Source organism: Gadus macrocephalus, chromosome 16, assembly GCF_031168955.1.
Source record: "Gadus macrocephalus chromosome 16, ASM3116895v1".
Taxonomy (NCBI): Eukaryota; Metazoa; Chordata; class Actinopteri; order Gadiformes; family Gadidae; genus Gadus; species Gadus macrocephalus.
The window spans coordinates 16,719,435-16,730,430 of NC_082397.1; the positions used below are offsets into that span (position 1 = coordinate 16,719,435).

General features: G+C 47.1%; 1 protein-coding gene and 1 long non-coding RNA gene across 5 annotated transcripts in view; one reads left to right on the plus strand and one right to left on the minus strand.

Annotated features, from left to right (window-relative positions):
- atm (ATM serine/threonine kinase) overlaps positions 1-10,982 on the plus strand; it is a 36,902-nt gene extending 25,920 nt beyond the window's left edge. For 2 of the 4 annotated variants that reach the window (XM_060074899.1, XM_060074897.1), the window contains exons 50-63: positions 84-291; positions 792-917; positions 1,327-1,470; positions 1,952-2,090; positions 2,380-2,462; positions 2,551-2,691; positions 3,715-3,831; positions 4,298-4,447; positions 4,958-5,123; positions 5,476-5,562; positions 5,698-5,812; positions 6,455-6,518; positions 6,661-6,803; positions 9,142-10,982. In XM_060074899.1, coding sequence (XP_059930882.1) covers positions 84-291; positions 792-917; positions 1,327-1,470; positions 1,952-2,090; positions 2,380-2,462; positions 2,551-2,691; positions 3,715-3,831; positions 4,298-4,447; positions 4,958-5,123; positions 5,476-5,562; positions 5,698-5,812; positions 6,455-6,518; positions 6,661-6,803; positions 9,142-9,325 — 1,867 coding nt within the window. In that variant the 3' untranslated portion in view covers positions 9,326-10,982. Of the gene's footprint in view, positions 1-83; positions 292-791; positions 918-1,326; positions 1,471-1,951; positions 2,091-2,379; positions 2,463-2,550; positions 2,692-3,714; positions 3,832-4,297; positions 4,448-4,957; positions 5,124-5,475; positions 5,563-5,697; positions 5,813-6,454; positions 6,519-6,660; positions 6,804-9,141 lie in introns of those variants that run through there. The other 2 variants (XM_060074898.1, XR_009529635.1) reach the window with 2 other exon arrangements.
- LOC132474308 (uncharacterized) lies at positions 8,530-8,823 on the minus strand. The gene is made up of 2 exons (XR_009529638.1): positions 8,621-8,823; positions 8,530-8,561 (listed from the first exon to the last, which is right to left on the minus strand). It is a non-coding gene; the product is annotated as an uncharacterized LOC132474308 (long non-coding RNA).
- Positions 10,983-10,996: the final 14 nt, after the last annotated feature.

A 10,996-nucleotide genomic window follows, 5' to 3' on the forward strand; every position in this document is an offset into this window, starting at 1 on the left:
CCTCTCCCTCCCTCCCCATCCGTCCCCCTCCCTCTCCCTCCCTCCCTCTCCCTCTCCCTCCCTCCCCCTCCCTCCCCCTCCAGGTACACTGTGAAACTAGAGAAGGAGCTAAAGATGGATGAGCTGGCGCTGTCCAACCTGCAGGAGGACCGGCGCCGCTTTCTGTGCAAGGCGGTGGACAACTACGTCCACTGCCTGGCGGAGGGGGAGCAGCACGACGACTGGGTGTTCCGCCTGGCCTCGCTGTGGCTGGAGAACGCCGACCTCAGGGAGGTCAACGCCATGATGAAGGTGGGCGGGGCTCGCACGCACGCACGCATGCACGCGCAGTCGCGCACGCACGCAAAGACACGCACATATGCGCACATGCAAAGACAAACACACGCGCAATGACACACACACACACACGTGCAAAGACACACACTTGCACACACACAAAGACACATACACACACGCGCAAAGAAGCATGCACACACACACACACACACACACACACACACACACACGCGCAAAGACACACACACACAAAGATACACGCAAAGACACATGCACAAAGACACACACACCAAGACAAACATCAAAACACACACAGCGTTTTAAATAAAATAACATTTTACACACGCTTGATAAATAAAGGCGTGCAGGGTTGCACACTCACTCGTTAATTCACATTTTCTATTTATACTTCTTACAATGTATATCAATTTACAAAGTCTAACTTATTCACACACAAGCATGCAGGCCTTCTTGTCGGTTCTTCATGTGGTGTGAGCTGAAAGTGTGTGTGGCAGGTCGGTGTGAAGAGGATTCCCTCCCATAAGTTCCTGCCCCTAATGTACCAGCTGGCGGCCCGCATGGGCACCAAGATGTCCACCGACAGCGCCGAGGACGTGGGCTTCCATGACGTCCTCAATGACGTAAGGCTGCCCTTTAATGGAGGGCATCTGATCATTGAAATGTGCTGAAATAGGGATCATTATCCCAAGTAGAGGAGTTTTCATGATATTTACTTAACGAGCGTCCTCATGCAATTCAAGTCCAATCAAAATTGTAATTAAGCTATTTATAATTTCCGCTACCTAACAACCAAAACTGATAGCTCAATGCACATATATATATAGCAGCAAATGTTCTAGCAATTTCGATAAAAATTTTTACTGCATGCATAAGAATACTATAAAAGCCTATAATGGCGTTGGTTGAAATTGTTTGAATCGTCTTATCGCCTTAAGTATTATTGGCTAGTGTGTAAGTTCTGAGGTCCTCCTGCCTACATGGCGTGCTTCATGGCCATTGTTGTTGTTGTTGTTTGTGTGGCGTTGGCAGCTGATACTGCGCGCGTGCCTTCAGCACCCCCACCACACACTGTTCATCATCCTGGCTCTGGTCAACGCAAACAAGGACGCCAGCTTCACCAGCAAGTCCCGGCTGTCCAAGAACACGCCGCAGCAGCCCTCACCACTGGACCTGGTAGGACCTCTGTCTGTCTGTCTGTCTGTCTGTCCGTCCGTCCGTCCGTCCGGACGAAGTATGCTGCCGTTCTCCCAGCAATCAACAGTTATCGAATGTCTATGAAATGTTTGTATTGTTCGTATGTGGAGTCGTGGACTCAACTGTACATTTGATATGTTCAGATCATTGTATTGTGTGTCATTGTATATGTTCAGATCATGTGCCTGTATCGTCTTGTCTAGTGTTTGTCTTGTCTAGTGTTGGTGCAAAGTGCACTCAGGTGTCTCTTAAAAAATATGAAACGTTGAATAAAGGAAGGTCGAATAAACCAAATATTTATACAACATGTAGTAGTCCATGTTAGTACCTTTTCCCTTTAACAAGCAAAGTAAAAAGGTGATAAAAGTCCCCTACTACTAATACGCGGGAATATTCTGTACTACATGGGATGTCCTGGCCTGGGATCCCTGGTTGATGGTCATGTGTGCCGCGCCTGCAGGAACGGTCAGAGGTGGCCCGGAAGATCATCAGCGTGGTGAGGAAGAAGAGGGGCGCAATGCTGAAGGGTATGGAGTACCTGTGTGATGCGTACATCACCCTGGCCTACATGGACGCCAGCAGACACAAGCAGGAGAAGAGTGAGTTCATCAAGCCTGTGTGTGTGTGTGTGTGCGTGTGTGTGCGTGTGTGCGTGCTCTTTATTTTTCTGTGTACTCCACGCAAGAAAGCCAGCTCAGTGTGTCTGTATATTATGTGTGTTCTGTCTAGAGGTTATGCTAATATTATTTATTCAGCAAGTTTTGCTTCCTTTTGTTTGTTACCAAGTCTGCGAGGTCAGGTTCATATCCATACTTCTGGTAGGGCGTCTGAATAACGGGGGCAGTGCGATCATTCGGTGTGGTGTGTCTCTGGCGTGTTCCTTCACAGAGCCTCTTCCCATTCCTGCGGATCAGCCCATCATGAAAATACAAGACCTGGAAGAGGTCACCATTCCCACTGTGGAGATTAGGGTGCGTAAGCATTTACTTTTGAGTCATTATTCTTGACTGCAATTCGACATGGATTGTGTGCTTTAGATGTGATATGTGATGCCTATAGGTAGATCCGTCGGGTTGCTATGACAACGTGGTCACCATACGCTCCTTCAAGCCCCAGTACCGCCTTGTCGGGGGAGTCAACCTGCCCAAGATCATCGACTGTGTGGGCTCGGACGGCAGGAGCCACCGACAGCTGGTCAAGGTGTGTGTGTGTGTGTGTGTGTGTGTGTGTGTGTGTGTGTGTGTGTGTGTGTGTGTGTGTGTGTGTGTGTGTGTGTGTGTGTGTGTGTGTGTGTGTGTGTGTGTGTGTGTGTGTGTGTGTGTGTCCTTGTATTAATAATAATAATCGTTTTCTATTTATTGCACTTTTCTAAGTACTCAAAGACATTATCCACAAGGCGCAAAATACAGTAGCAAAAACAATCAGCAGAACATCATTAGAAAGTCACATAGGAACATCTGAAAGCCTACAAATGGGGAAAAAGAGGAACATGAATGTGAGGAGAGTTGGATGTTAAGAGAAGTGTTTTTAGTGAGGCTTCAAAAGAGAGGGGAGAGGTGGATTTTTGGATCTGTTTGGGGAGGGAGGGCCCCCCAGGTTTGGTGCCTGGTTCTGGCGTGTGCCAGAGTGAGAGATGAAAGAGAGAGCGAGTGAAAGAGAAAGAATGCAAACCCGCGTGACTTGTGTGTTTATCCTACGCTTGTGTGCGTACTTCATACCTAAGTGAAGTATGGGTTTGATGTGTATTTAAAGGTGTTTGAGTGTGTTATTAGCTCGTCAACTGTGCCGACCATAATAGCTCAGACTTCACTTCTTTGATTGCTTTGCTTTGCGGTAATAATTAACCCTGTTTGTGTTCTTGTCACTGTGAGGGATAAGAGGTTAGTTACACATGTATTCATTGTGTGCTTTTGTTGTTAAAACAAAGCATTCCTACGGAAAATTCCAGGCTAACAACACTACTTCGAAATGAGTGGGACCATTTCAGGGAAGATCTGTGGCCCAATCAGTAAACCCATGTGTTTTTTTAATTAAAGACATTTATAAAACAAGTCTTAATAAAATCGAATAATACAATATGAAAAAGATTTTCTTTACAAATTATTCGTTAAAAATAAAACAAAATAGGAAGCATCTCAGGATGCAAATATTGGTTAATTCTGGGAATCCACAGGAAATGTTGAGTATGTACCGGGGTGTCCTAACGATGACCTTTGCCCTCAGGGCCAGGACGACCTGCGCCAGGACGCGGTGATGCAGCAGGTGTTCTCCATGTGCTCCACGCTGCTGCAGCGCAACGCCGAGACGCGGCGCAGGAAGCTCCACATCCGCAGATACAAGGTGGCGCCGCAACAGAGGCGCTCTCTGGCTGTCGCTCTAGCCGCTTTCTAGCCTTTTCTGATACACTTTCATCATGACCAAAAAATGCCTTAAAAATTAGTAGCTTCATCCGCTTTCTCTTTGTTTATTTTTAAACACAGTGTCCTGCTTTCAGTGTTGCTCTAGAATCAATATCAACGCAGACAGAATGATTATCAAGAAAATACAGAAAACACCAACTCCTGTGTTCTCCTTCTTTCACCTCTTCTTTCATATATTTTTCCCCCTTTTCCCACTTTTAGTGATCCCTCAATGATCCCACTTTCAATGATCCCTCAATGATCCCACTTTCAATGATCCATCATTGATCCCACTTTCAATGATCCCTCAATGATCCCACTTTCAACTCCCCTAGGGGTATGTTCTCGGTCATGATGGACAAGCGGTGGACTGACTCTTGAGTTATGCCCGGCCTTCCCTCTCCCAGGTGGTCCCCTTCTCCCAGAGGAGTGGTGTGCTGGAGTGGTGCTCGGGCACGGTGCCCATCGGGGAGTTCCTGGTGGACCCCCAGAGGGGGGCCCACGGGCGCTTCAGGCCCCGGGACTGGACCAACCTGGCCTGCCGGAAGAAGATGATGGTGAGCGCTGAGCTCCTCTCACTCTCACGCTGCTGCTGGGGTCTGTATCAGGCCCGCAGAGGTCTACAGGGGGACGGCCAACGTCCAGGATGTTTCCGCTAGGAGTCTGACCCTGACGCCTGTCAGAGTGTTATACTGGGCTTATTCACTGTATTACACTGTATTACTCATTCTGAACAGTCGCACTATGTGGGAGATGGCAAACGTCAATTACGGGAAAGGAGATGTCAAGTTGTTTAGAAATAGACCAAAATAAGTTGGAAAAAAAAGTGTCAAAAATATTTCAAGACCATCAAAAAATGTACACTACCGATCTAAAGATTGGGGTCCCCCAGACAATTTCATGTTTTCCTTGAAAACTCACTTATATTCAACAGTTTTCAGCTCTGCTAACATAATTTCACAAGTGTTTTCTAATCACTTGTCTAAGTCTAAATTGCCTTGTCTAAGCTTTGAGTCTTTTAGTTGGAGACTAAACACCTCCAAACCCTGTGCTGCCCTCCCGTGTAGGAGGCCCAAAAGCATGGCCTGGAGGGGCAGCTGACGGCCTACAGCGAGGTGTGCAGACACTTCCGGCCCGTCTTCCGCCACTTCTGCATGGAACGCTTCCTGGACCCAGCCGTGTGGATGGAGAAGAGGCTGGCCTACACCCGCAGCGTGGCCACCTCCTCCATCGGTACGCACCCGTTACGGGGGGGGGGGGGGGGGGTTAATAACATCACTTTACTACAGCTGTGTGCCAGTCACTGACTCATGTACGGTCATGACTCACACAACAGGATGAAAAAGATGTATATTAACTTCTTTCAGAAAATAGATATTTTTATTTGTATGAATATTCCTCACCCAACCTTGATTTAATTCTACTTTATAATTATTTATACCAAGGTATGGCCACACAATATGATGGCTATATTGTAAAAGCTAATGATGCGCAGGCTTCTTTAGTGTCCGAAATAGACTGTACTTGTATGAATGATGTAGTTGAATAGGAGCTAATTCCTGCAGTCTTGTGTTTTTCTCCTCAGTGGGTTACATCGTAGGCCTGGGTGACCGGCACATCCAGAACATTCTGATCGACGAGCAGACTGCAGAGCTCATCCATATTGACTTGGGTAAGAAACCGCTACATTTAGATTCAGTATAATAAATAGTGTATGCGCTTTTCTACTGGAAACCGCCTTAGGAATAACTGTCCGGACCAGGCCTGTCTCAGTCATTGTGTTTCTGTGCTGTCCGCCTCTTTGAAGGCGTGGCCTTTGAGCAGGGCAAGATCCTGCCCACCCCGGAGACGGTTCCCTTCCGGCTGACCCGGGACATGGTGGATGGCATGGGCATCACCGGAGTGGAGGGGGTGTTCAGGAGGTGAGACCCAAACTGAGACCCCTCTCATGAGCCATCTACAAACTGAAATTGTGTCGTTCATCAAAACAGCATGACGTACATGTGTCACGGTTAGCGGGAGGCAGGCAGGCAGGCAGGAACCAATCGCAGACAGTTCAGGTAAAGGATAATTTATTAACGCAAAAGGCAAGGAACGCGGGTAACACAGGGAACACCGGGAACACGGGTAACACACAGGACACAACTCACCACGGACTAAAATGATCCGACAAGGAACAAAGGAAAGACAAGGGCTTAAATACCAAACACACACAGGGCACGCAACGAGGAACAGCTGAAACACATTGGGGGAGGGAGCAGTAATCACACAGGAGGGAAACTCGACCGGACATGGGGAGAAACAAGACGGAGATACCAAAGTAAAACAGGAAGCACACCAAAACAAGACGAGGAAACCGACAGACCGTGACACATGTCTTCCTGAAAGGGTAGGAGGAATGGATTTAGTCCAGATCAGTTGCTCAAAGCTGATCTTCAAAGCTTCGCAAACATTTGGGCTGACCGTGTCACACCGATTGCTTGTTCGGGTCAATAATTGCAAGAAGCTCCTGATGACCTCAGTATCTCATACCATAATAAATGTATTTGGTTGTCAACGAACAGATGCTGTGAGAAGACCATGGAGGTGATGAGGACCTCCCAAGAGGCGGTTCGCACCATTGTCGAGGTAGGACGTCCAATAGGTCCCTGTACAACAGTCAGAATAGCTTTCTACTCCCTTGATGCCAGGTCCACCCCCCCGTTGTCCGTCCACCCCGTCCTCCCCCTGACCCCTCCTACTGCCCCCCCCCCCCCCCGCCGCTCCCCAGGTGCTGCTGTACGACCCGCTGTTCGACTGGACCATGAACCCCCTGAAGGCCTTCCAGCTGCAGCACGTAGAGCAGCAGGAGCTCAACGCCACGCTGCAGCCCACCCTGGGGGCCGACGACATGGACCACCACGCCAAGGGCAGGTGGGTGTGGGAGAGGGAGAGGGAGAGTGAGAGCATTTAAGACAAAAAGGGGTGTGAAGGAGTGTAGGGCTGTGGCCTTTTTTCTGAAATCAAAGGACCAGTTTTCATTGGGGCGTGTAAGCGGAGATAGGTCGTGTTTAATGGTCATGGTAGATCTTGATTTTACTTAAAGGTCCCATGACATGCTATTTTATGGATGCTTTAATATAGGTATTAGTGGGCCACTAACACAGTATTCAAAGACGTCCCCGAAATTCAGCCGTGGTGCAGAGTTGCAGCCACTCCGAGCCAGTCGCACATTGAGCTTCATCCCCAAATGCGCTGTTTTGGTGTCTGTAGCTATAATGCAAATGAGGAGGAGCGAGGCAGGTCAAGGAGGAGGGTGGGGGTGTGGCCCTGAGCAGCTTGCAGCCACGGTACCATGCGCTCTGTTTACAGTGGATGTATCGCAATGGCGAGGCGCACACAGCCTTTAGCCGTGTTCTGTAAATATTCTAGAACACACGGGAGTCCTGGAGCTCTATATCTAAATATTATCATATAGCCTACATAGATATCTATATCATATAATATATATTATAACGGCCAAAAGCTGTGTGAGCCGATATTTTGAATCTCAAACGACCGCGTTGGGTTCTCCGACGTTCCTGGTTCTTCAACGTCCTCATCAATGTGAAGTAGACTGAACCGCGACAAGGAGGAGAAAGGGATCGTTGCCGGGCAGCGCTTAGGCACCTCCGCCTCCGGCGGTGGTCCCTCAGCGGGCCTCAAACTGGAGACATTCGCCGCCAACAATCCCTTTCTCCTCCATGTCGTGGTTCATGTTCTTGAGGGAGTCAAAGCCAAAGTTCCTTCCCCCCAATTCATTCTCAACCTTGGCTGAGATAACCCCCAATACGAGTCTCATTGTAGAAATACCAGAGACGAGAGTCCGACAGAACGGTTATCCAAATAACAAGGAAGTGTACAACACTTGCGTTACAGTCCTGGAGCTCTATATCTAAATAATATCATATAATACATAGAAATCTATATCATTTAATACATATTATCACGGCCAAAAGCTGTGTGCGCCTCCAGACGATATAATGAATCACAAACGGTTCTGCGACGTCTCTGGTTCTTCCACTTTCACATCAACCTGAAGTCAACTGAACCGCGCGCTGCCTGCTGCCGGCTGCCCGCTGCCGGGCGATGGTGCCTCGCGGCAACCGGCGGCATGACGCAGTTCATGTACTTCAGCCAGTCAAAGCCAAAGTTCCTTTCCCCCAATTCCTTCTCAACCATGGCTCAGATAACCCCCACAACAGTCTCGTTGTGGAAATACAAGACACGTCAAAGAACCGACAAGAAACACTTGCGTTACAGTGTGTGTATTCACACACACACACACACACATGTGGCGCTCGCACGGTCGAGTCTCATTGGCGGGCCAACGTCTCTGGGCGGAGTAAGGGGAGGAGCTGAGATTCCTGATGACGTCATGAATACAGACATTCCAAATCGGCGCACTTGAGCCTCCGTTTTTTCAAAGGCGAGCAGAACAGCTAGTGCTCGTTTTACACCAAACGCAAGTTTTAGCCATTGGGGGACCATAGGCAGGCTAGGGGAACTCATATTTATGTTAGAAAACCTCATAAAGTGAGATTTTCATGTCATGGGACCTTTAAGGCCGCGTATCGGCTGATACGCGGCTGATTTTCGCCAATATTTTTTTCGCCAATTCTTTTTTTTTCTTTTTTTTTTTACTTGTTCTACCTCACCTGTTTTTACTATTTGTTAAATATTGTTCATCTACTTGTTCTTACTTGTTCTACCTCACCTGTTTTTACTATTTGTTAAATATAGTTTTTTATATTGAAGTTCAATAAATGTTCCTTTTTTTAAATTGAGACTTGTAACATTTGTTATCAGTGTAATTTTTATGATTGAGGGAGCAAAAGCAGTATCGGCTCTAAATATCGGCTCAAGAAAATCGGTATCGCGTATCGGCTAAGGCTGATGAAAAAATATCGGTATCGTATCGGCCCTAAAAAATCTGTATCGGTCGATAGCAATGAATTAAGTTGTTGTTTACAACAAAATGGCAAATTCTAATTGCTTTGTTCTTAGACGGACCATTTCAATGTGTTTGTCCTAGTTTCTGTATCTATTCATTCCTCTCTCTCTCTCTCTCTCTCTCTCTCTCTCTCTCTCTCTCTCTCTCTCTCTCTCTCTCTCTCTCTCTCTCTCTCTCTCTCTCTCTCTCTCTCTCTCTCTCTCTCTCTCTCTCTCTCTCTCTCTCTCTCTCTCCCCCTCCCTCTCTCTCCCCCTCCCTCCTCTGTCTCCCCCTCCTCAGCAGTGACAGCCAGAGCTTCAACAAGGTGGCGGAGCGGGTGCTGCTGCGGCTCCAGGATAAGCTGAAGGGGGTGGAGGAGGGGGCGGTGCTCAGTGTGAGGGGGCAGGTCAACCTGCTCATCCAGCAGGCCATGGACCCCAGCAACCTCAGCCGGCTCTTCTCCGGATGGCAGGCCTGGGTGTAGACGGGTGGGGCCGGGGTGGTGGTGGTGGTGGTGGGGTGCTGCAACTGTCATCTTGGACTATGGTTATATGTAACCATAGTGCAAATCAAACCTGATGCCTTTACCAGTAGAGTCATGACCAGTAGAGTACCATTACCAGTAGAGTCACGGCCAGTAGAGTAGCATTACCAGTAGAGTCATGACCAGTAGAGTACCATTACCAGAGTACCATTACCAGTAGAGTTACGGCCAGTAGAGTAGCATTACCAGTAGAGTCATGACCAGTAGAGTAGCATTACCAGAGTACCATTACCAGTAGAGTCACGGCCAGTAGAGTAGCATTACCAGTAGAGTCATGACCAGTAGAGTAGCATTACCAGAGTACCATTACCAGTAGAGTCATGACCAGTAGAGTACCATTACCAGTAGAGTCACGACCAGTAGAGTCCCATTACCAGTAGAGTCATGACCAGTAGTGTACCATTACCAGTAGAGTCATGACCAGTAGAGTTACGGCCAGTAGAGTACCATTACCAGTAGAGTCACGACCAGTAGATTACCATTACCAGTAGAGTCACGACCAGTAGAGTACCATTACCAGTAGAGTCATGACCAGTAGAGTACCATTACCAGTAGAGGCACGGCCAATAGAGTACCATTACCAGTAGAGTCATGACCAGTAGAGTTACGGCCAGTAGAGTACCATTACCAGTAGAGTCATGACCAGTAGAGTAGCATTACCAGAGTACCATTACCAGTAGAGTCATGACCAGTAGAGTACCATTACCAGTAGAGTCACGACCAGTAGAGTCCCATTACCAGTAGAGTCATGACCAGTAGTGTACCATTACCAGTAGAGTCATGACCAGTAGAGTTACGGCCAGTAGAGTACCATTACCAGTAGAGTCATGGCCAGTTATGTTGGAAATTGTTTGTTTTGATCTGGCAGCAGAATGTAAGACTTTCTATATGTATATAGATATAGATTATACATATATATATATATATATATATGGTCCCGTGTTCAGTCTTCTGTCCACTCTACACCACAGAGGAACGTGGGAGATCGGAGGACGGGTCTGCCTCACCCCCAGGCTGAGACGTGGGACCACAGCACACCATACAGCGTTTATTTGTGTTTATTTTTGAACCTAGCAATAGATATCGTCCATTTTGTTTTTGTAATATACCAAAGCTTAGATTTTTAAGCGAGAGTGAGACAGTGAGCGAGTAATAAATTGAATGTAAAACTAATTACAATTAGTTTGAAAAGAAAGCCTTATTACAATGATGCCTTAAGTGATTGTATTGGTTGCACCTCCCTTATAAATGCATAGGTTTCATTTTATTCTGACTGCCGTCATTTTTTGCCCTGTGACCAATCCCCGCCCCCAGATAGAGACCAAACTTGACTGTTATTATTGAAAGACTGTTCCGGGTTTAAACCCCAAATGTACATAGAGAATGTGTAAAATTGTATAACTTGTAATAACTAATAATTTCGCTCTATGTTTTTTATAAATGTTGTCACCCTTCTTCCGTCCTGTTATACTGTTACTTTATTATATATATCAAGATTTTACAAAATAATTAAAAAGGACTTATGAACTTTGCATACATGCCCCACTGAAAACTGGTCCTTTGGTTTCACAATAAAAGCCACAAACCTCCTGCAGAACATCCCCTTTTGTC